Source organism: Stegastes partitus, unplaced genomic scaffold, assembly GCF_000690725.1.
Source record: "Stegastes partitus isolate 25-593 unplaced genomic scaffold, Stegastes_partitus-1.0.2 Scaffold129, whole genome shotgun sequence".
NCBI lineage: Eukaryota > Metazoa > Chordata > Actinopteri > Pomacentridae > Stegastes > Stegastes partitus.
The window spans coordinates 730,626-756,592 of NW_007577860.1; the positions used below are offsets into that span (position 1 = coordinate 730,626).

Below are 25,967 nucleotides of genomic sequence, written 5' to 3' on the forward strand. Positions count from 1 at the left end.
ATTACTTTTTTCAGTTTCTTTGAGTGACTGATGTGAGTTTTGCCTTCTCTTTAATGCAAGCGTGTGAATAAATGTGAGGACGGCTGTAAATGATCCTCACACATGGAGAACGTTCAGCGTTGAACTCAGACAGTGAACGTGCAGCTCATCACTGAGTCCACTCAGACGTCGCTCAGCGTCTGGCCTGTTTCCACCCTGATAACCGTCTCCAGCTTTAAGTCTGTGCACATCAGATAATTAGTAACGTGAACTGTACCATGATGAATCAGCGTGTGTGATTCCTGAACTCTCATCCTGACATAGTTTTGAGCTGCCTTCTAAACAGCCCGTCTGGAGGCAGCATGGCTTCTCCTCCTCATCCTCACTCCTGCTTTGCACCCGTTTGTCTTCTTTGTACCTCATCCTGTCACTGAGATGTTTCTGAGTTTGGTGGAAGCATGCGTTTGTGTGCTGAGGTGTCGGTTTGAAGCGACAGCAGCTCGAGCAGCGGTGAATGAAACGCTGTGGTACGTTCACTGAAGAGCGATGCGCAGCGCTTTCATCACTGGGACTGTGTGGGTTTGGTTCTGCTGCCACGCGTGCTCACAAACAGATTCACTGAAGCCCTTCAGGTTTTCATTATCATTTAGATTTGATATTTGATAAGATCAGGATAAACCTTACAACCTCATTACTCCTAATAGCCGAATTTTTTTTTAAAAACTATTTTTCTTCAGGGATGTTAATCAAAGAGAAAAATAAATAAAATGTTCAGATATGGAACAAGAGCTCACTGAATTTAAATTGCATTCAACTTTTTTTTTTTTACTCCTACGAGGGCTTTAGTTAAAAATCCATTCTAATCTGGCAGAGTTATTAGAACGTGGTGCCGCACAGCTCCGAGGCAGCGGCACCGAGCAGCACCAGCTGAGAGTGTGCATGAATATGTGGGAGGGACCCAGAGGCTGATGATTTAGTGAAGACTTCTAAAATCAGAAATGAACTGAGGAGTCCAAGTGCTAAACTACTCTGCTGTCTGCTTTGTCTCCTGCAGCCTCGAGCCTCTCCTCCAGACCACAGGTAAGCCTCCTCCACACTTCCTGTCAGTCAGTCTCTGTGTGAGCCACTTGTTTTTCTTCCTTCCTGCTCCATTGTTGGGTTGATGAATCAGTTTTTCAGTGTTTTCAGTGTTTCCCACAATCCCTCAGTGCCATGCCACGCCTCTTTTAGTCTCGTGGTGAGTGTGTGTGTGTGTGTGTGTGTGCGTCTGAGTGTGCGCGACTTCATTTGTTGTATGTGTATATGTATGCATGGAGGGTGTGAGGGACGGGTTTATTTTATTTTATTTTATTTTATTTTTTAAATGTTGTAATGTTTTTAAATGCTTTGTTGTTTTTAAATGTTGTAAAGCACTTTGAGTTGTTGTTGCACATGAAAAGCGCTATACAAATAAAATTTGATTGATTGATTGATTGATGGCTAAAGGTGAGAGAAGTTGGAGCAGAGCACGTTTTAGAGGTAATTACAGCTGCTGCCCTCCGTGGCGCCCTCAGCTGCCCCGGCCCCTCCACATGCGGTGGCCTGTGGGGCAGAAGTGGCTGATGGAGCTCCGGGGAGCGCCATTAGCGGCTCCTCTCATTCTCTCAGTCTGATGCCAAGGTGCATTTTGGGACGGATGTATTGTTAAAGCTGCTGCACTGACCTCCTCCCCCGTCATTATTCACCCCGCTCTGGTGCCCCTCTGCTTTGCTTCATTCTTCCTTTTCTCCAAGCGTCTTTTTAGGCTCCTCATCTTGTCTCTCTGCTCCCAAGCAACACCTTCACCTGCCAGTGAAACCGCCCGCTTGCTATGAGTCCATTTGTGGTGGTTGCTGCTGCAAGACAGTTCTGTTTTTCTCTCCAGTGACCACTTCAGCTCATCATTTTCAGAAAGTTGCACCTCCAAAGTCTGACTCTGTAGTTGTCTTAGTGGTGCTCAGTGTTCGGCCCACAGCTCTTCTCACTCTGCTTCTGGTTTGTTTGGATCATACATGTGGAGATTCTTCTGCTCTGAATGCTTCCATGTTGATGCATGCAGCAGGTGGACACAGTGTCGGTGGCTCCAGTGGGCCTCGGCTTCGTGAAGAATCAGCTGCTGAGCGTGTTGCAGTAACCCAAACCCGATCAGGCGGCACGCTGCAGCTGCACGGTGCTGGAACAAACCGGCTCTGGCATGTTTAGTTCTTCAGAGGTACATATTGCAAAATAGAAAAAAGAAATACAGGAATTTTAACCAAATAACTTGAATAACTCTGTTGGAAAAGAAGGAGTCATTCTGGAATAATTGGGGGTGTTGGAGGGAGCACATCTGCACGGAGAATAAAAACCCACTCAGAATAATGACTTCACTGCAAACACTGTGTCTGGAGCGCCGGGTGAGTGGAGCTGTTCCCACATGGGGGCAAAAGCATCCACAACATTCTTCTGTTGCTTTGAATGGCCTTCAGATGTGACTTCCTCACACAGAGCTTTGTGCTGCTGCGTTAAGTTGCTCCTGTTGCCTTGTGCAGCGACAACAACGGCAACACGCTGCTGACAGGGAACCGGCTTGTAGGCAACATGGTCCTCCCTGTAGCGGAAACATACAGCTGACAGGCTGCAGCGCTATGATGATCTGATCAGTGCTGAGATCATGATTAGCTCTTTTCAGACAAGCTTTTGTTTTTACCTCCACATGGACATGAACGCACTGCTTTCACTTTCATTTAGTGCTACGTTCAGTATCGTACTCACAATCACGTTCTTCAGCTGAATCCAGTGCAGGTCTTAGAGGTAACACACACATATGTCTGTACTAGTGATGCACGGCGTTAAAATGTCTGGCCGGTACCAATGTTAAGATTGGTAAGATTGTGAGTCAGCGCTGTGAGAAGCTGTTCAGGAGAAGCCCAGTTGGACCACGTAGTCGTCTTTATTACGGAACAAAACCAAAACGGATTTTAACGTATTTAAGTCCAGGACCATTTAAGTAAAACGTCTGTGAAACAGCAGCGACATCTAACGTAGAGACGAAGGCGCTGATGTTAGACAGTCAGCAGCTAAATCTGTTCATCGGACCGACACGATGTACGAGAAAAAACACTGATACCGATGTGGTCGCTGTTATATCCTCCATCCCTATCTGTACCCAAAGCACCTGAGATTCTGAGCATCTACAATTTGCTGAAGTTCCCCAAATGCCTCAGATGCAGCTGTGCTCCCAGAAGCCTCTAGTCTCCCTTCGGTCAGTGCAGTCACCTGATGTGACCAAACAGGATGTTCTCGTGTCAGACTTACCCCGGCTGAGCCTGAGTCCTTTCATCAACGTGAGCGGTTTTCAGCGAGCAGAGCGTCCCGTCCCTAACCCCAACCATCGGTTCTGCAGCTCTCCCACTGATGCTGTCTTTCTGCTTTTGCAACCAAATATCCTTCTTTGGTGTTTCTTTCCTGCTTCGGGCTCGTTGTTCTGTGCATGTGAAGCCTGTTCCATCACACAGATGTCTCTCGTAGATTTCGTTTTGGAAACTGAGAATCATGCAGGTTTTCTTTCTGAACCCAACAACAATGTATTCAACCTGCCTGATTTCATTTCACGTTGTACTTTTTATGATGAAGCTACTGAGCATGCTCACATCACTGCTGCAGCGACACTCGGTGCACGTCTACCGCTTCCAAACACTGGGTCCTGGTGTCGGTTGGCTCCTGTCTGTAATATAACAACATGATCTCAGGTGACTGTCACCTGCGTGTCTGCAGCAGCACAATGTGAGCAGAACATCTGACCCGATGTGCTCATGTCCTGCACATTCTTTCACTATTTCTTTGTCATTCTTGGCGAACAGCGTTGCATGCACTTTATTTTTGGCTTTCCTCAAAGCCGTGGCTGAATAGGTTTGAGTGCCTCATTCCATTTGTAAGAGGACAGCTGTGGTTTGTAAAATGCTCCTCCTCCTCCTTCCTGCTCGCTGCGCTCCTAATGGACTCTAGCTGGCTTGAGGGACTGCAGTCCATTTAGCAGCTTTCAAACCTGATTACTTTGCTCAAACTTCTGATGTTTCCACACGATGACGTCTTGATGAAGAGAAATGAGGCGGGTTCACCTGCCGCACTCGGACTGCTAAGCTTTAGTGGCCACACTTGAAGCCAGACGCTGCGCTGCTGTGTTTGAAACGCGTTAACGTTTGCCGTGATGATTGTGTGTGTTTGCAGGTGATGTGAGGACCAATCAGAGGACGGAGCGTGTTGTGTGCACACGTCAGTGCAAGACCAGACCAACAAGCCCCGACCCGACGTTCCAAAGACACAGGAGAGCCGACGACTTCACTACGTTAACCACCTTGTCTTGTACTATGCAAACTGTACATTTTATGAATTGTAGATTGTACCTGGACTTAATTGAACATTTGTCAGTGATTTATTTAGATATGCAGATGAGTCTATGGACACGGGGCTTTGTATAGTAAGATATGCTTTATTTGTTTTTGTCTTTCAACGGGTGGTTTGGGGTTCTGTTTCTAAGTTCTGCCTTCACTGGGAATCCAACTGTTACATTTATTTTGTCATGTCACTGCTCTATGCCATCTAGCCCTGAATCGCTGGTGTTTGTCAAAGAAAGCAGCCACAGACTTTGTTTCATGCACAGATCCTGAGTGACAGCATTTAGTGGCTGAAAGGACCATTGCTGAAGCTGTCACCTCTCACAGTGTCCGTTCTGTTTGAGTATCTATCTTGTAGCATGCTTGATGTCAAGTTCCCCTTTAAAGCATCGATATGCCGGCAGACTTTGTCTGAACTGCGATTTGTTAAAGTCAACTTTACCCCTTGTGTGCCTATACAGTAGAGCCGAGAGAGCGCCGATGAGCGATAGCGGGCTTGTATATAAGGAGAGACGTTTTTGGAAAATATAGATTTAAATCTAAAGTTGTCCTGAATCGAGGCCCGCCATCATCGTGTAGAATAGTCATTTTTTTAAGAGATATATGTTCAGAAATCAGTGGAAAGCCATGACTGCCTTGCTACCTCAGACTCAGACACAGTTTTGTTTTTGTGGAAACTTGTTTCAAACGGTCGTGATCATTTAGAAACGAGAACAACGTGGTTCAGCATTCGAAGCTTTAGCTTACTGTATTGGTGTACACTGCAATGAGGAGTTACCGAGTCGAGAGAAAAAACAAAGACAGAGTTCCTATCACTGTAGCAGCGCTGTGGCCTGCTGAGCTCCCGTCACCATTACGTCGTCTGTCGCTGGTTTCTTTCCACTGGCCTTCTAGCACTGGTCCTCACTCCGTCGTGTTGTTGTGCTATATGCTATCCTGTAAAACTTGTGAGATGGAACAACACTACTAGCGCCTCCTCTGGCTGTAGGCTGACGGTGATGATTTACTGAGCTGTACCACGGCAGAGCTGTGTCGCGTCACCTGAGGTATGTAAAATAGATCGGCCACACTACATGTAATATGGCTACGTTGTTTTATTCCAAATAAAAATTTTTATAACAAGAACGCGTCCCCTTGCGCTGGTGTTCATTGAATACGATCTCTGCAGCTGACTGACACTCACATTTAGCTGTAATTTGGATTAATCACCTGACTGATCAGAAATTCATCAGTCTGCACCTCGTGCTCGCACACCTGGTCTGAGAAACACAGGCCTCATTACTGCTCAGTTGTCATCCAGCAGGACTGTTATTATTTGTCAGAGGAACTGATCACGCAGGGAGAGATGCTATCATCATCATCATCATCATCATCATCACACCTTGGCAGTGAGCACGCTGAGCTGGAGCTGGGAACTCCAAGTGAATAATGAGAGCCAATTAGTCTTTTCACTAAGTCCTCATGCCCTTTTTTTTTTCTTCTTGTTTGAGCTTCATTACTCACCGCTGGCTGCATGCATTAATTATTGCACCTTTCAACAACATGTACAACATTTTCCATGTGCCCACAGGTGCTAGCAGTGTTGGAGGGAAGAGGTGGCCATGACCTATTACAACATCTACCAACTCTGTGTTTTCACATCAGCGCTGCAGCCATGTGACTGCATGTCTGCACAACCTGCTCCTCTTTGTGCTGTTTCTGAGCCAGGCTGCATCTATCGCAGTGATCGGGGACGCTTTTGTTTCCCACTCGGCGCTCTGCTGTGCGTTAACACTGCCTGCACTTCAACTGAAAGAAGTTTTGTCACATGGCGGCTGCTTGCAGCTGCTCGTGTGTTGGCGGTTCACTGGAGGCCACAATTGTTGCTTTTTGTTGTTTTTTTTTTTTGTTGTTGAATTCCGTACAAGACGTGTAGATAGACATTCATTGTCCATGTACAGCAGTCATGTGATGAAATATCTCGATTTAAAGCTCAGATCTGGTGAATGACAGCCGCGTGTCACATGGGTTTAGCTTTAGGACCTGTAGAGAAAATGGGACCGTTGTTTCTGTCTTCACAGCTCCTGACTCTCAGAAATGGTGTCATTTCAGTGATTCTCTTAAGATGGCGACACACTTTGTGGCTCGGAGGCTTAAAGTTTGTTCTGAACTCCATTAGAGACATTTGCTCCATCAGGCTGTTGCTGCTCATAAATGATCTGTGATCACACAAGTTGGAGTCAAATGGGCTCATCTCAGCAGCCTGTCACATTCAGTTACGTCTCAACAGGAAGCGGTGTGATTAGACACTCAGATTGGCTGCTTCCTCACCTGACTGTACTTTCATTCTCTCCTCATCACAAAATGTCAACGAGGGCGTCGTGGTGGTCCAGCCTCGTCCTCTCTGCTCCAGTCCAGGAGGAGAAGTGGTTTCTGAAGTATCAGTCATTTACAGCATCTTTCTGTGACACCTGATTGAACAAAAGAAACTGATCCACGTCGTCCATTTTGCTGTGCTGCATGAGTTTCTCTTTCTCCTAATAGCACTCCCGATCAGTTATGGTCCAGCAGTTATATAAAACCTTTTAATAATGCAACAGTACCCAAATGGTAGCGCACCCTAATTGGATCATATTCTGGCTGCGTATAGACAGAGTGCTCATATCCTCTGTGCCCCCTGAGGTGCTTTAATTAGTCTTTCACTCCCATCTCTGCAATACACAAGAACCACCGGCTTGTCTGTGGAGGCAAAGAAGTTTGTAAGTAACAAAGCACCGCACACAAGGGACCGGTGGTGTTTACCTCCTACTGGATCCCATAATCAAAAGACTGGTGCTATTGTTATTAGGATTAATGTGAGAGAGCGGCTGCATGCGAAGGTGGCTTTGGTTTAATCACTGCAACAATCTAATAGGTTCAAAGCACTTTAATCCTCCTCAGATGAAGCCGTGTGCGTCGGGCTGCCACGTTCCAGTGAGGTGCTGCCTTCTCGCTAGACTGAGCAGAGATTAGTATTCTGCAGCTCAGCAGAAACACAATTCATTTAGGGGATGTTCAAATGATGATGTGATAACAGTGGAAGTGATATTTTCTGGTCCTCCAAGTGGAGGTCAAAGGTCAGGCTAAAGCTGAAAGGAATGAAGTGTCCCACCAGGCACGTCCTCAGTCTTCTACGTCTGCATTTAATCAGCAAGACGTTGCTGCCGGAGCAGCCTCCGGCGGCTGCGCTGCTTATTCCACAGCAACATGTTCAGGAGACGAGGAACACGCTGCTGCTAGTCTGGTGTGATCTCAGTAGAAGAGCTGACGTGGTATCTGAACTCAGAACCTCCTCTGAGCACGATGAGGACCTCATGTTCACTTAGTGATGTTGGTGTCCAGTGCAGAGCTTTAGAAAGGGGTTACTGAGTTTATTTAGATCTTTATGAAAAGACTATTTACTGTTGATGCCAACAAGCTGGCTTTTCAGACATCCTGTCCGTCTGTAGATCCTCAGACGGCCACAGCTGGTAGTCACAGCTCATCCTTAGAGCTTCAGCAGGAGGGAACCGGACTTCTCTCTGTGGTTCTTGTGATTTATTCACCTCTCATCCACACAGGATCTTGGACATACGACGGCTCTGCATGTGTACGTACGTGTGATGAGCTGCTCATCGTTTCTCCTCCATGTCTGAGCAGCCTGAGTCGGAAGTTATCGTAAAGCTTGAGCACAAGTTCTGAATGAACAAATCTCTCATTCTCTACAAAAGCGCTTCCTATTTCACAGCGTTTTCTAATGATCCACCACAGCCACGTGGCTATTTCTGTTCATTAGTTCAGATTAAGTCCTGTTCAAATGCTCTGCTGAGCCAACATCCAAGAGAAGCCTCACATGAGCTTCCAGCAGTTCAGAGCAGTCAGAATGGCGTCTGACATATTTATATACCTAGTATTTGTCCTGATCCACAGAACCACAGATATCTCTAACTGCTGTTTTCATGGATCACACTGAAGTTCTAAATATCTGCAGGACAAATTCTCACCAGTCACAGTGTCAATACAAACAATGAAAATGATGTGGTTGAGAAATTTAATTCTAATTCCCAGAAATCAGACTCAACTTTTCAGTGTCAGAATGACTTTCTTTGATGACTTTCTGGCCAACAGTGGACATGAGAACAAGGAAGTGGGGGAACTGAGCTTAAACCCTGTGATCTGGAACCTGTCAATCACAAGTAGCCCCGCCCTAAAACACACCCTACTTTAAAGTCTATTTCACGCTAAATGAAGCCTTAATTTATTAAATGAACATCTTAATGTATTCAAAGAGTCTTGAAACTAGATGTTGAGACCACAAACTCATCAGGAAAGTGTTTACTGAGGTAGCAGGTCAGGGACCAGTTAGGACCATTTTCTCATAGACTTCTATACAATCAGACTTCTCTTGGAGTCCAGCAGAGTCGCCTCCTGCTGGCTGGTAGAAAGAATGCAGGCTTTTCTCCGTCCATCCTTTATGTGCAGGCTGTGAGCTAAACCGAATGTATTTATTTCATACCAAGCGTCCACTGAAGCTTCAGTTTATTTATTTAAGGTCGTCGTCGTGTGGGCTACGAGTTTCTTTCATTTTCATTTTCACACAGATAATCACAGGTGAAGCACATTCTGTTTTTCCTCTGAACATCTTCATACCAACATCTCCACATGGTGCCGGCCGACTTCTGGATCGTACAGTCACACAGCTGATGATGCAGCTGTCGTGCACACGGCACCGATTCCGTTTTATACTGTTAGCTGTGAGCCAACACAACACACAGTGTGGCAGTGCTGCGACTTCTCATGTCATGCGATCACGTTTCTGTCCTCGTTCTGTGTGAACTGAAGCTGAATATATTTGGATTGTTGAGAGCAGCAGCACACAGCCGGCCTGCTCATTCAGCTCAAGGCTCTGCTGACGAGTGTGCAGCTGCCACATAAATGTCACTGTTTAGAATAAATCTGACCAGTTAGGCACAGATAGAAGCTTTAGGGCCGTCATGAAGCGCCTTAGACTACAGGTAGTTTAAATGCTTCTGTTTTACCGCCCTGAACCTTCCCCCTGTTCTACGGGTCACCCAGGTGCCTCTTTCTGCTGTAAATGCCAAGTTGTGTTTTTTACATCCTGAAGGAACTAACAGGTGCAAATATGATGCAGATTTCCTCATCAGGCCGGGTCTGTGAAGGTCTGCATTCCTCTGCAGACATCATTGTGGAAACCAAACTTAGTGACGGTGTGACTCTCTGACGAATCAAACTTTAAACAAATGAGGAGAGACTGAACGAGCAGATTCTCCGTCATCCTGCACAGTTCATCATTAAAAGAGTTGTGATTGAAGTCGTTGCTCCAGAACTGCTTTGCTTTGCTTTGTAGCTTTCCACGGACGGTGCCCAAACGCTGTAGGTGTAGGTTCTAACCTCTCCAGAACCCCTGTGCTGTGTTGGCCCACGGTGCTCGGCACACCTCAGGAACAATCCCGTCTACAGCTCAGTCCGTAGCCAGCTGCTCGTCCTGTAAACGGTGGAAAGTCGCAGGCAGCCATTCAGAGACATCCATGGGCGTCCTGTGTGTGTTGTTCTGTGTTCAGTGTGACCGTCTGAGCAGCGGGCCGACAGGTACCGGCTCTACTATAAATAGGACCGCATGTGCGTCCGCTGTCCACATTGTTCATGTGGAAACCATGAATTGGCCTGAAGTGACTTCCAGGTTTGTCTCGTGATTGAGCCTAACAAGCCCCACAGCACTACACGGTGGTCCTTATGCTGTGCATACGAGCCTCTCTCAGGACACCAGACAATGTCGACTCTGTTTCATTTCCTTGTCCTCTTGTCCCTGCAGTCCTCTGAGCATCACCATCTGTGATCAGCTAATTCTCTTTGCTGTGGCTAAAATACCGACTACGATGATTCCTCCAGGCTTGTCGCCGGATGGCCTCAGCTGTCCACCAACAAACCCGTTTTTCCGAACGGAGCGCTGGTGCTGATGATGCTGAGTGCTTATGTTTTTCCCCTTCGTCTGCCCATTTCTCATCCATTCAACAATGCTGGCCGGCGTGCAGATCCGTTCGACAGCTGTCCTCTTTGATCAGATGCTTGGCAGGCAGCGCCAGTGCTGGGGCCGATGGTCTGGGTGTCTTGGTGGGTATCTGCCCCTGGCACAAGGCAGGGACAGGGAACAGATGTTGAGGGGGAGGCAGCACACTGCAGGACCTGTGTGGGATATGGGATAGAGGCTGGACCCCAGAGGGATGAGTGTGAAGAAAGCAACCTAGATGGGAGAAGCAAAAAAAAAACAGATTGGGAGAAAAGCCAATTTTTGTTTTCAGTGTTGCTATCATGTCAGCAGTTTATGTGTTTTATGCTGACACAGGGGTCCTCTGTGTAAATGCTCCGGCTCACGCTAACTTGAGTTGAACTTGTATTCTAATGAACTTGCTTTAACAGTTCCCTTGCAGTACTTGTCTGCTGAAGTTTATTGTCCTCAGTGCACTTCACATCTCCACAATACGCTGACTGCACTCGGTGAATTAGCATTAGCTGCACATTAGCTCTCCGTTTGACAATTAATTTTATGTAGTTAACTGCACCGGATCTTCTGGCAGGGCAGCGACCCCAGGTTTCTCATTTTGGATCAGCATTTTCTTCTGTGGGATTTTAAGAAAAACTGAGTGGTGAGCACAACCCGATGTGTGCGGCGCGCTTCCTTGTATCACTTTAATGTTCTTCATTAGGACTCAGCTCCTGCACAGATTCACATATTATGCACCTGTCTTCCCCTCAAGGTGTTTCCAACAGTATTCAGTTTCCCAGTCCTCGTTGTAACAGGCTCGTTCATAACGTCTGATCAGGGCCGAGGACTAATGAAGGGACACAAACTGAAACTGGTGTCACTGAAATGGGAACAGTGGGAGGTGTGCATGGGATTAGTCAGTGTCTCTGCAGCTTCATTACAGCATGGACCATTAGCTGCAGGCAGGTCATTGACATTCCTGCTCACGGCGTTCAGAGCCGCACCACAATGAACCAATCAGACCTCTTGTAAACACAGAACGCTGGGCTCTAATGGATTGTACTGGCTGTCCTCAAAGATTTCTGGAGAATATTAAATCAACTTTTATTGTGTTGTGTAAAGGAAGAAGTAATAATCGCTGTGCTAATGTCGCTGATGTGCAGCCTGATACCAGCTTCATTTACATATTTCCCGTCTAAGTGTGTGTGTTAGTGGGGAAGCTGTGACGAAATGTCTCTGGTGTTTTTCCCTTAACTTCCATAACACACCGTCAGCCAGAGGCAAATCGAATGCTCACCGCACCTCCATGGCTCACTGGTTGGGGTAAACGCACCACAGCACTTTGCCACAGTCCTACAGATTGTGAATGAGAAACACTCTGAATTATTAAAAGATTGCTCTTGGTCATGGTGCTCAGAGCACAGCTGCCACAACAGCAGCATGCTGATGACAGTAATACTGACTGTGGACTCCACCAAGGTACCGTAGGACCGTGTGAGTCCCAGATGAACCGCTGAAAGGAAACTGTGACCTGGACTTGTGTGGGTTGGTGCGTTATGAAATCGGGTGGAGAGAGAGCTGAAAAGTTTCTGATACTGCAGGCTCTAGGATTTTTATAATCAGTTTTGCATAATGATGTTTAATATGCAGATGACGTTCTGTTGAAATGGGACAGAACCTTTGGCGTGCTAATTGTGGCCGTGGGTGTTTTGCTCATTGTCACTTTTGTAAAATGCCTCAAACAGGAGTGAAGCCCAGACTTTACACAAAGCTCCTCATGTTTAGAAAGCTGCACGAGTCTGCCTGTAGCACATCCAATGATGATGACACCGCCCTGCTGGACACTCCAGATTAGCTCCAGGATGTGGGTATGAAGTGACATCTTGTCTGTTTTAGTAAAGGCTCTGTGTTGTCAGCCCTTGTGGTGAAGTTTATTCATGGACCTTCTGTTCACACTGCATGAACACAGCAGCATTAAAGACCACTGGAGGGAAAGCAGGGGTTGGAGGGTAGGCTTCAGCGATCTGTCATGCTCTGGTATTGTTGCTACCTGCAGTGATTGGGTTGTTTAGACTCACCTGTCAGTCACTGAACTCGGCTGTTGTTTAGTCAGAAACAAAGCTGGAAGGAGCAACGGGTGTCGGTTCTGGACCGGACTCAACACAACATCAGGCCTGTTTTAAACCAGACACGTTGATGACGACAATGTTTGTTGTTTACAGATGTAAACAATGAAAGAAGGTTATGAGAGTAAACAAGTATTTCATGTTACAAAGCATTCGGTGTGCTCACCAGGTGGCTTCTGCCTAAATGGACCTAAATGTGAGCTCAAACATGACGTGTACTTTCTTTTTTTTTAATGATATATTTTTGGGCTTTTCCACCTTTAATGATAGTTTGACAGAGAGACGTGGGGGAATGACATGCAGCAAACGAGCCGCTGGCTGGAATCGAACCGCGGCGTCAGGGCCTGTAGCCGCTGGACGGGCGTGGCCCGCCCTACCCGCTGACCTATCCGGGCGCCCGTGACTTCTAGTTTTATTTTCATATTTTAATTCACCCATAATCAAAGATTATTTGAAATTCTGAGTCAGTTACATGATGAGGAATAACAATGAACATTTCAGGCTCGTGTCTACTTCCTGAGTTGTTGTTTAAACGTGGCCCCCTGCTGGCAGAGCTCAGCTCTTTACAAACCTAATATGATAGACTGTTTGACAATCTAAAGGGTTAGGGTCACAAATGTCTTCAGAACTTTTCGTACTTTTTGATATGAAACTTTCAGGCAGATCAGAGATGGTTGAGCAGAAACTGATCTGGGATGATGTGATCCTTTACGTCAGTGACATGAGCTTTATGGTAGCACCACATGGGCCCCTGATAGACACTTCATCAATAGCTTGGTTGCATGAATAAACCCTAAACGTGCTGCCTCCTGGATCTATAAAGAGGCCTGGAGAGAGGACACATCAACAACACCAAGGCTTGGCAAAGCACCAAAGCACTTTCACAAACCATTAAGACACATGTTAAAAGAGGAGAGCGTCACTGGCTAATGCAAACACACAGAACCCCAGAACAGCTCCAACAGTGTCAGACACGCTTTAAAGGAAAAGGGCTCACGATACCACCGTCTTTTTGCTGGACTCAGATAACTCAGTTGTCAGGATCTATTTTTGCACAAACACCACGACATCCGAAGCTCCTCATACCAGCTGTAGCGTGAGAACGACACGCCGATAGTTTGATATGTTTAGTTTTTGTTATTGGCCATAGAGCTAGAGCTCTATCACGGAGACAGGTCTGAAGGTCGAGCACGAGGAGGTGAATTTCAGAATTATCTACCTCTCTGCCTACATATGCTATCATTGGAAAGCAAAACTCTGGGTCCCTCATATCTTATCTAGAAACAACAGACATGGTTCATGTGATTGATGCACCTGAAAATACGTAAATATCTGCAGTGTCCACAAACGATGAAGGTTCTTGTTTTTACCTCAACGGAAAGTTCACCTGAGCATAATAAAATCCCCGACCAAAGAATGTTTTATTTGTTAAAACATGTTTCTGTCTGAGCTGGAGTTATTCATTATAGAGGGAATGTGTGCAGGATTTATGGGTGTTTGTATGGAGATGTATACATTTACAGGTATATGTTAAGTAGTGAAAATCAATGGACACGTTGGGACAAAAAATAATGAATAAGTCATCTACAGTAAATGTGTTCATGGCCTCCCATTAAAGAAGGAAAGAAACAGCTGCAGTCAGTGGAACAAGTGGAAACTGGCAAAAGTAATCATAAATAAAAATGTAAAGAACATCATGACGTTGGTTTTAAAATGTGGTTCAACAGAATTATCAAAAAACAAACAAACACACAAAACACCAACAAAGCAGCCTGATGGAGCCGTAGACTAACATGGAGCTGAACAGCCCTCTGAGCCAATCACTGCCATCAGGTGTTTCCTGTAACTCTCAGTCAGACTTCTCACCTGTTGACAGGTGTTCTGGACCACTGCTCATCAGCAAAGTCCTCTCATTGGTCCACTGCTCATCAGCAAAGGCCTCTCATTGGTCCAGGACAGTTTTGTTTTTTTAAATTATTCTTTTCAACCACAATTCAAAGCAACGTCTGATTTCACTAAATTATAATTTAACTAAATTTTATTTATTATTACTTTTTTCAGTTTCTAGTTATTTGAGTGGCTGATGTGGATTCTGCTTCTCTTTAATGGAAGCGGATGAATACAGTTTAGGACGGCTCTATATTGATGGAACCTTTTTAATTGAACTTTAACTGCCTTCACCCTGAGTCAGCTGGGATAGACTCCGCCCCCCATGACCCTGGTGAGGGTTAGGTGGTGTAGAGATGATGGATGGTTAGCACTCCACAGAGTAAGGGGAGGACCTGTTTCCTGTGGATTTCCTCTGAGTGAGCAGCTGGTGACGGTGGGAAGGAATAAAAAAAAAAAAAAACAACCTTTAACTGGGAGGAAAAAAACCTCCAACAGAACCAGGCCCAGGGAAGGCAGCCATCTGCCTGGACCGGTTGGGGTGATGGTGGGGGTAGAAGGAGAGCAGATGGAAAACAAACAGAACAATGAACATTATGGAGGTGGCTGAGGCCAGTGATGTGTAGCGCCACCTGCAGAGAGAACAAACACAGGAGCTCAAAGTTAGTCAGTAGTTCAACTGGTGAGGTCAGAAGAAGAGCTTCTATGCTCACTAGCATCACAGGCTGAGTTCGTTGTCTTTTCTTTGCTGTTCATCTGTTGCAGGTTGTTTTTTATTCCATTTTAGTTCTAACTGTGATGATCAGAGGACTGAAAGGATCAATAAGTCAGCAGCAACATCTTCAGCTATTCAATGTGATCATGAATCTGCAGCGTGACAGATGACAGTGCAGACTTCAAGACACATGGAGGACATTTTCAGTATGTCTCAGCATCCCTGGTGGACGCCAACACGCTGGTTTTACCTCCTGGTAGCGACAGCATCCGGTTCCCCCGTCAGAGCTCCACAAAGAAAAGGCTTCATGGGATCCAGCTTTTTTTAGAATATGCACATTCTTTTTGACAAATGGGAGCTAATGATCAAAACACGGCTCACAGAAGCCTTTAAAGAGCCTGTCACATCCAGCAGCAGGTTGATGTGAGGGAAGGGAGTTGTCAGAGGAACAGGTAGCAGCACCCAGAAACAAGGGAGGAGACGTCAGGGAGTCACGTCGGCAGGAGTTCTGTACGAGTTCTGTACGGAGCAGCTGACTCGTCACTGAGGAGATGGTACGGCAGCATGTGTGTGTGTGTGTGTGTGTGTGTGTGTGTGTGTGTTTCGAAAGACCTCAAAGCTGCAGTTGTGTTTCTTTGTGTGTTTTTTTTTCATGTTCATCTCAGAGGCTGTTTCTCAATAAGCTCCTGTGACTAAACTTTAAACAGCATTATGGTCCTTCAAAAGACAAGGCTGCCGAGATACAACTTTCTCCAAGTACAGCAGAGAAAGATTAGGAGCTACGCTACGAATACAAACTCAGTGCAGAACTGAAGGAAAAGGAAAAGCAAGAAGGAGAGAGTAGCGACGAGCAGAAATAATGGAGTAAGGACAGCTCCAGAGAACGAGGAGGTGAACAGAGGATCGATGTGGCAGCTGGTGGCAGCCACTTGTGCTTCAGCCCATCTTAATCAGGTCCATTATGAATAAATGAATCCCTCCTAAGCCACATCCTTCAGTCCTGCTCTTTGTAAGGCAGCATGTGAATGACACATAGACTGCCTTCAACTGGAGTTTTGAAAATAACCCAAACTGAAAAGTGCTTTCAGTTATGTGGCAGTGAACGCCGGAGCTGTCCTCCATCGACCTTCAGCGTTTTCTCTAAAGCCTCTTTCAGACATGGGATTGGCTTCATCAGTCTGTGACGGCATTCAGACAAAGGTCACTCCTCTGGTAATGTTCCTCAGCTTCATTCAGGAATACTCACAGCAGGGACGGGCAGAGCCCTGGTCCACCTGCAGCATGTCTCGTGAGCTTGACAGGGCAGCGAATCAGGGATCAAGGAGCGACTAATCAACAAAAGGCTGTTTCTCAACCAATAACAAACTCATTAAGCCGCCAGAGTAACTGTGGATAGACTGAAATCAATATCAGCAAACCAGTTTCGTCCTCAGTGATCACTCTATAACGTTAATCGTAACACTGGAACAACACAAAGACAACACACTGGGTGACGTTCCTCCTCTTCCTCTGGGCTGCTCATTCATCTACTTGTGTATCCGTGAATGTGACGACGTGATACGTCATTGTTAGCGTTCTGCAGTGTGCTGACGCTAGAAAAGTGTAGCACTAAGGGATGCTAATGATTTTATTTTATTAAATTAACTGCAGTTAATAATTGAACGAAGCTTAAACGTATGAGCTGATAGAGCAGAAGACGAGGAACGAGCATGTCAGACTATGTGCTGTACGTCAGCTGTAGTACCCGGTTGCGCCACCAGGTGGAGCCTCTGGCTATTTCACACTGTAGTGCACCGAGAAGCTGGTCAGTGTTGGCAAGCAGAGAGCATTGTGGGAGTTTGGCTAATAAAGTGCCACCAAGAGAAAGTGTCCAGTGACGACTGAAGCGGCGGTTTGGTCCAAGTAACGTAAATGTGTTGAAGGCTGTTGCATAAGGATGTGGATAGACGTCTGCTGAGGTTAGTCATTGATTCATTGATTATTGATTGTTAAGGCTGCCGACTATCACCTAAAAATTTGCCTCCCTTCATTCAGACATGAAGCCGTTAGGTTGATGGAAAACAGCAAATGGACTGGACCTACAGCAGCACTCAGAGCTTTACAGCGTTTCTCATTCACACGTTCATACACCAGCGGCCACAGAGCTGCCATGCCAGCTGCTGCAACTTCAGGTTCAATGTCTTGCCCAAGGACACCTGGACTGTGGAGGGGATGGAACCGACAGCCTTGCTGCTGGAGTTTGCCTCCGTCTCCTTTCTGTGCTGAACTCTCGCTGTGCTGTATTTCTTTTCTTAGAAACAGACAGTTGAGAGAAATCTGAAGCAGACGTACTGATTAGTGCCGTCCCTGCTGCTTTGTTTGTGACGGCGCCCTCTTGATTTGCTCACATTTCCATCACTCATACTTGACTTTTTCTGAGTTACTGACACACTGGAGGCTGGACACATCACACTTCCCCTGCCAGGATGACCAGGTCTCCTCCTGTATTGAACCAAACTCTGCCGTCCAGCTGGGTTTTAGAAGACCTGCTGTCTTGAAGCCGATGCTTCTGCCTGTGTTCCACCTTTTTGATGGTGCAGACGATCTGTAGCGTTCGTGTCACTACACTGTAGTTTCTTGGAAACAGCAAAAGAGGGTTGTGGAACATCTCTGTCCATCAGCTGTGTGCTCTAAAACAAAATGAAGCTCCTTTTAGTGAGATTATGATGCAAAACATTCGTCACATACAGTCCTGCCTCTGGTCGGGTATATTTCATGGTTAAAAAAAAGAAGATTTGGCCTGGACCTTCATTGTGTAAGTCTATGACATCCGTTAATCAATATTTTACGCTGTTAGTTCCGTCCTGAGGTGTGGAGGAGTGATGGACATGAGCACCACTTGCCTTTACTCCACCGCTACTAGATTTTCCTTCTCATTAGAAGCAGCAGGGTGACAGCCTTTGACATGAAATGAGAATCTCATGGCTCCAATATCAGTTCCCCCAATTTCCCCCCATGCTCCCGCTACATGTCTGTGTTCCATTATTCATGGCTGCCAGAGCTGCCAGAGAAAGCGTTGCCCCACTTTCCCCTTCCTCCTCCCCCCCGCCCCCTTCAAATGTGTTGAAGTGAAACTGAAGCCAGTCCAGCTTCAGGCCCTCTTCTGCGTCCTTGTAGCCCATTTCCGTTGCTCTAGTCGTAATGAGAATTAGCTGGGAATCAGGCCTCTGTGTCCATGCAGGTCGTGTTTGGAAAGCGGGTTATCCTTTCAGAGGAAGAGGCTTGGGGACGACACGACACGACACCTGGATTTTGTTCCCAAATCCGCAGGAGAACAATAGAAGCAGTGCGCCGGTATCAGCTGAGCAGAGCTGCCGACCTGGTCTTCTGTGCTCACGCTGCTTTCTGCTGACAAGGGACAAGCCAAAGTGCAAAAGTGGAGCAAACAGCTAAATAGAGCAAAACCTGTTTGCTCGCAGTGATCGGTGTGAATGAATCTGCAGCATGTGTGGAGACGGTAGCCTGAGCCGATAAGTCCTGCATGTGGAGCTGTGTTAGTTTACAGGGTGTGTGCTTTGATGCTGCAGCTTTGTTTAGCTGCTGACAGCTGAGGGTCTGCACATTGTTTAGGTGCCAGTCTGTAGCTTTGGGCTTTTGTGGGTTCTTGTCTGAGAAAGATGTGTTCACTCTTTCCATTAATAATTGACAACAACATCTGCTTTGGAGGATTTCTTGTCAAGCTCTGGAACTTGAAGCAGCAGAGGTTTGAAGAAGCATTTACGGGCTCCTGTTGGAACTTAACGTAATTCACAACTTTTGGCTTTGGGAATTAAAAAAGTAAGAAGACTGAAATCCCCATGTCTGCCTGACATGCTGAGATTTTCCAGACAAAAGTTTGATCTGACAAATTGCTAAGCCTCTTTGTAACGCTAACGTTTTATGTCTAAGCAACGAATTAAGAAAAAAAACGTGTGAATGATTGAAACTGCACACGAGCTGATGAGAGTCCAGATATGGATTTCTTGGGAGGGCTCTCAAAACATGATTTCAGGTTTGTAATTAAAATTTCATCAAGTAATGAAACGAACCAAAGGCTAAACGACAATAAAGGTTAATCATCTGTTCAATAGCTAGAAGGTCAGACTTTGTGTATTTTGGATTATGTTGATATGACGTGTGTGCAGGCTGCTAATATCGTCTGTGGTCTGACATGCTCTGACAAGCATTGTCGATTAAAGGTTAATTGTTAATTATTACAGTGTTTGGAAGGAAACCAACACAACAGCAGGAAGCAAACTCAAAGCCTGAGTGACCTTGAGACGGCGAATTGAGCCTGTACGAGAGGCTACGAGGGAAACAGGAAAACGCCAGCGCTGTGTGATCTGTGTGTGCAAGTGACTCTGCAGGGAGACAAATGCACGAATCTTATTTCCTTCTGCTGCTTTCTAATAAACAGCATGTATCTGTTGCACCTGTGTTCAGACTTTACTCTTATTAGGAAACATTGCAGCTGTCAGCCAATGGTCCATATCCATCCCCTGCATTAATAAATCTCTCTCTGCTTCCTCTCCCTCGTCTTAATCCCTCTCCCATATTTCTGTCGCTGAACCACCTTCCCCCTCATTCCCTCTTGCTCCCACTCGCTCTTATGTTCTTCATGCCTTCCTTTTGCTCTTCCATGCATGAACAAAACCTCACAAATATGCAGCGCCCTCCATAGTTATTGGCACCCCTGGTTAAGATGTGTTAAAAGCCTTCAAATAAATTCTGTTTTTATTGCAGAAGCATCCTGTCACACTGAAAACTGTAGAAAAACGTAACCTTCAACTCAGCTCAAATCAATTGTTGTCCAAAGGGGGCTGTACAGAGAATGAACATCCAGGCTGCTGATAACTGTGGAACACATGATCTGATGTAGAAGGATTATTTTTTAATGTGGGATTATTTTCACACTGAATAAATGAACTTGAATTAAAGGTTGAATTTTCCTCTTTTTTTTCATTGTGATCCTATATTATTTAGAAAAAAACAAAATTTTCCAGAAGCTAAAGAACACATCTTAACCAGTAACTCAGCCAATAATTATGGAGGCCGCTGTATCTGAGTGTTTGTTTCAGAGGCGCCTTGAAGAGCAGATGATGTTGCTTCTGGTGGAACTAACCAATGCATTCACTGAGTGGTGCAAACCCCACCGCCTCCCAAATAATTCATATATAGATTTTATAACGCTACATAACCAGTAAATGTCCGCACTACTCTGACCGAACAAGCAGTCAATACGCTTCCAATGGACCCAACATGAACATTCAATAAACTTACATCGATGTTGCTTTGTCTTCAGATAGAACCATCATCAACGGCAATGCCGACTATTAGGGTGTAAAAAATTCCCCTATTAGTGTATCGGCCAGTATTCTGTATCAGATCAGATCCGATGTGTTAATCTATCACATTTAAATTAACCAGAGTTGAACAAAGTCCTGTACATGTTGTCAGACAGGCAGCAAGATAGGGACAAACCTGGTAGAACCAACTCTGAATAAATGAACAAATCATATTGAAACAGGCAAAAAAACAGCAACAAAGAACTATGGCAGGTGTCAGATCAATTTGTCAGAAATAAAAGTGTACAGCCAAGGAGCTCTGTGCATATGTGTTTAAAGAGGCAGGAGATGGATGAGCGCATCCAAGGTTTCAGTCAGACTCCTGCACAGAGTCGCAGTTATTCAGACCTTCATCAGGCAGAAAACAAACAAACAAACAAACACAGTGTGCAGGAGTCTGAAATGGTTTGCTAAAAATAAACAGGACATATAAGAATATTAAGCAGGAAAAAGGGGGCGTTGTTTATTCATTTTCACAATCTAATTATCAGCTTTTCATGAAGACACCACCTGACTCCGCTCCACTGTCTGTCCATGTGCTCTGCTACATGTGCTGCAGACAGCGCTGAGAGGACTGTAAATATTAGAGCTGCTCAGCTGGAAGCACTGTATGACGAAACCATTTCTGAATCACCCCAAGCATTTTGAGTTTTGTTTTTCTGGTGGAAAAAGCCTCCATGTGCTGCTCCTCTGATGCAACAGCTTGGGTCTGAATGAGGAGTTCACTGATTAGTCGGCTTGACGTGGGGGACACACATCTGTCTGTGGAGGCTTTAGATGAGGGCAGATTTTATCTCACTTGACAAACTGCTGGACTGCAGGCACTAGCTGGAATTTTTAATTGGCATTTTCAAAGCCTAATTACAGCCTTCATTTTTGAGATGTTTGACAATGAGGATGCGTTCAGTTGATTAGCAGCTGAAGACGAGAGAACGTCCACACTGGCTGAATCTGAGCGCTCGCTCTCCTGTTGGCAACCTCCTGTTACACAACACTGAACAGGTTTACTCTCTGTCATGGTAGCTAACTGTGCCCCTTGATTTCAAAGCAGCGCACGGCCAAGTGCACCTGGACGGCTCAGCCAGGTAACCAGGTAACCAGGTAACCAGGTAACCAGGTAGCCAGGTAACCAGGTAGCCAGGTAGCCAGGTAACCAGGTAGCCAGGTAACCAGGTAACCAGGTAGCCAGGTAGCCAGGTAACCAGGTAACCAGGTAACCAGGTAACCAGGTAGCCAGGTAACCAGGTAGCTGCCAGCTGCCGCGACGTGCTCGCAGCGGGGACAGGTATTGATGGAGACTAATCTGTCCCATGAACAGGATTATCTCTGTCTGACACTCTACAAACTCCTGTTTACCGAAGACAACAGGACGCATCGGGAAGCCCAGGTGAATCCAAAGAGACCAGCAGCTAATACGGATCCACGCTGAGCCCAGCAGGTTGTCATGGTAACAGCCAGCATTCTGGGATGGAGCGGATAGCTTTTGTTGAGAAGGATGACCGGCTGTGTACAGATAATATCACGAGCCGTTCTGTATTCAGGCCAACATTCTCCTGATCTGTGTCCAGGAGGAATTAGCATTTCTGCAAACAATAGGAGCAGAGAAAGTCCTGTGGCATGGACACACACACACACACACACACACACACACACACGGTTTCATATGGACGTGTGGATATCATGTATATCATATATATGATATATATCCTGATGACCTCTGAGTGGATGTTCATGCACACACACAGCAGCGCTCCAGTTTCCTTCTTGCCGGCGACTAATAAATGACAAATTGTCATTATAGATGAAAAATAACGAGTCTCCCGCTTCTCTTGATTGGAAGTCGTGTTGGTCGCTGGTCCATGGAGGACACGAGGCAGTCTGACGTCAGATAGAAAGTCCTTCATGAACACATGGTTAAACCAGCTCAGAGCGTCTCCATCAGGGTGCAGAGTTCAGCTGACACATGGCTCACACAAACTGTCCTGGACCAATGAGAGGCCTTAGCTGATGAGCAGTGGACCAATGAGAGGCCTTTGCTGATGAGCAGTGGACCAATGAGAGGCCTTTGCTGATGAGCAGTGGACCAGAACACCTGTCAACAGGTGCAGAAGTCTGACTGAGAGTTACAGGAACACCTGATGGCAGTGATTGGCTCAGAGGGCTGTTCAGCTCCATGTTAGTTTACGGCTCCATCAGGATGCTTTGATTGTTTGTTTTTGTTTTCTGTATTTCTGTTGAACCACATGTTGAAGCCACGTCATGGTGTTCTTTACATTTGTATTTATTACTTTGGTCACCTTCAGCGTATTCCAGTGACTGCAGCTTTTGGTTGGGAATGACTACATTTGAGGAGGACTGGGCACCAGGCTGGGATGAGCTGGGCGCTGTTCTACACCTGCTGGTATGTTAAACAGCCTTATCGCTGCCTGTGTGACTACAGGTATGAGCAAAGAATCTGGCTCAGTTTCCTGCCAATGCCGGTCAACAAAACCTGTCTGGATCGGGCCGATCATCCCTAACCTCACGAGTAACAACAACAGAGCTGCTCATTACAGCGTTTGATGGCTTCTCTTCAGTGCATCAGGTGCAAACTGCCATGAAGCCACATCATGAAAACACAAAGGTGGGTTCCACGAACCAGGCGCGCTGCCTCTCTGATCATTTCTCTTGATAATGGAGCTCCTTCAGCCTCCGTCGCTCTCCTGGTGGCTGCTGTACAGGCCTCCTGAGAAGTGTTAGTCCACGGCTGAGCCTCCCATCACCTCCGTCCACATCTGCACAACCCCTTCGATCGAGGCTGGTGGTGACCCGAGGCTGCTTTTGCAAGTCGGACTCTGGGTTCGAACACCCTCGACTCCGTGTCCCCCACCACCTCCACCGAGACAGTGTGCCTGAAGGGCTGACACACCTGACATCAGGTTGTGGACGGAGGCTGATGTCGGGTCTCCGTCCAGTGATACCAGGTCCGTTTTGCCGTGGTTCCTCTGGGCTTCCCCTGCTTTCTTTATTTACCATTTATGAAGCTGAGCTCATTCCTTAAACCTTAAATACATTTTTAAGTAATTTTTTCCCTCCTGAGATTTATAAAAACCAGATCACTTAAAAATGATTGTGAATATCAATATTTTATTGATTTTCTGTGCTGGACAGGTAACCATCCATCACAGGGCTACAGACAACCAAGCACACTCACATTCACACCTACGGACAATTTACAATCACCAATTAACCTCAGCATGTTTCTGGACTGTGGGAGGAAGCCGGAGAACCCGGAGAGAACCCACGCTGCACGGGGAGAACATGGAGACTCCACGCAGGAAGACCTCAGTCCAGGAACAGGACCCAGGACCTTCTAGCTGTGAGGCGGCGGTGCTGACCCCCCCTCTGATGATCAATACTGGCTGAAATCAAACTGATTGATTTTCAGCTCCATCAGCCAGCGCCAGACACACGTGGCAGGCTAGCTTTGCCATGTTTCCTCCTAATCATCTATTGATGACGACAGACGGCCTCTGATGACGTGAGCTGCTGGAGAAGCTGTCTCTGGCCGTGTGCTCGCCTGCTGCACTGTGCTGTTAAACCTGCACAGCCTCGTTGATGCTGCTTGTTGAGCAGGATGGACCACTGCAGTCCGTGCTGTGTGCTGATATGATGGGAACCCACTGCTTTATTCTGGTCATGTTGTGGACAACAGGTGCATGCTAATGCCACGGACTCGGACCTGTTTTTCTGGCCACTTCACTGGGAAAGAGTGAAGCACTGTTACACTCTTCTGCTCCTCTGGTTGTTTTCCAGCAGAAAGGTGCTGCAAACTAATTAGGCATTATTGCGTTTTGCTTTGTGAATGTGTTGTGTGGGTATATTTTACATGAGCAGCCGGCTGCGCGCCGGGCTGTGCGTTATGAGTGCTGAAGGCCTCATAAAATGATAGCGCTGCTTTCTTTCTGCTTCGTCTTCTTACCGTGTAGGAGAGTGTTTGTGTTTGGGAGCAGCCATACGGCACACCGAGGTCTGTTCTTCATCATCATATCACAGCGCGCCTGTCGAAGGACGGCTCTCAGCTGAATTAACACGAAACAAGAAAATAATTGCTCATTTAAAATGGATCAAACTTGTTGGCAAATGGTGACATTAAATTTGGGATTCGTAGTGAGCAATAACGTGTTTCTCCATAAAAATATAAAAGGCTCAGAAGAAGCTGTGCTGCTTGTTATAAAACTTATGCTTACTTTCTGGGGGGGTGTTTGTGTGCTTTTTATCTTTTTTCATGGACTTGCTGCTGCACTTTTGCATTGATTTGCATTGCTGTTTGCCATGTGAGACGCTTTCTGGAAAAATAGTTCAAAGTCTTTGTGATCTTTGCTGTCAAAGCAGCTTCAGAGGTGGTGCATCAATCCAGGACAGTGATTAGTTTCAGAAAATGTACAGTATTTGAAGATCTGTACATGAAAGCAGGAGTATGATCAGCAGTCACATTCAGAGTTCTTATTCTAGCAGATCAGCAGGTCATTTAAAGCACATTTCTACATCTCTCTCCTCTTTGCCTTGGACTCTCCTCGCAGGATGATGTGAAGTTCGAGGGTCTCCACAGTGAACGAAGCCTTTGGGCCGACCAAATCCATTTCTCATCTTCATATTTACACAGACTGACGGCAGAGACATATCGAATGGCCTTTTCTTTGCTCTCCCCAGATTACCTGTCAGGCCCGTCATGGTTGGCCGATGTGGACGCTGTTTCACTTCTTTCCTTGAGTGTGTTGTGTGTGTGTGTGTGTGTGTGTGTGTGTGTGTTCATTCACGACAGAAATCATGGCGAGGTGACATTTTTTATCTACATCTTCAGACTAGTAGCTGGGAGCTCCCTGGTTACGGCCCATGAGCAGATCCTGGTCACGCTGCCGTTCTACCGGTTTATCCCTGAGAGCAGGCTCCATCTATACCTGAATGCACAAGAAACAAGCAAAGCCACGTAAACAGAGGAGGTTCAAATATCTGCATAGAGCAGAGATGTGATGGTTTCAGCAGCAGCACTTCATCACTGAAGCCAGAGAGCGTAACTCCAGAGGGAGCAGGACAGAAGCACTTGACTTTGGCATTTTGTCATTCTGCATTTTCTAATGATTGAATGTGATGAGAGAACAAAAGACAGGATAAGGAGCAGCCATAACTGTACGCTCCTTCAGTTCCTCGCTGATTTCAAAAGAAAACCAGATTACTGTGTTTATTAGTGTTTTCAGCCTCAAAATAGCCACGATGTCATGAATCAGCCTTTTTTCTGGAGCCTCAGGACGAGTTGGGATCTGGATGACAAATAGATTCGATATTCAACATGGTTCTGATTGTTGGTGCTGTTACTTATTTCATCTGATTCCCAGGAAAATTATTTAAAATGTGTTTCTTTGGCTCTAATGCAGCCGCCTCTCTGTATCGATCGATCTGATTGGTTACACATTAGCAGTGATAGCCAATGAAAAGTAAATGTTTTAAATTGATCATGTGTAA

General features: G+C 46.0%; 1 protein-coding gene across 1 annotated transcript in view; it reads left to right on the forward strand.

Moving 5' to 3' along the window:
• The window catches only part of utrn (utrophin), a 221,798-nt gene extending 216,300 nt beyond the window's left edge, over positions 1 to 5,498 (forward strand). The window contains 2 exon segments of the mRNA XM_008278665.1: positions 1,034 to 1,059; positions 4,207 to 5,498. Of these exon segments, the coding sequence (XP_008276887.1) occupies positions 1,034 to 1,059; positions 4,207 to 4,215 (35 nt within the window). The 3' untranslated portion in view covers positions 4,216 to 5,498.
• Positions 5,499 to 25,967: the final 20,469 nt, after the last annotated feature.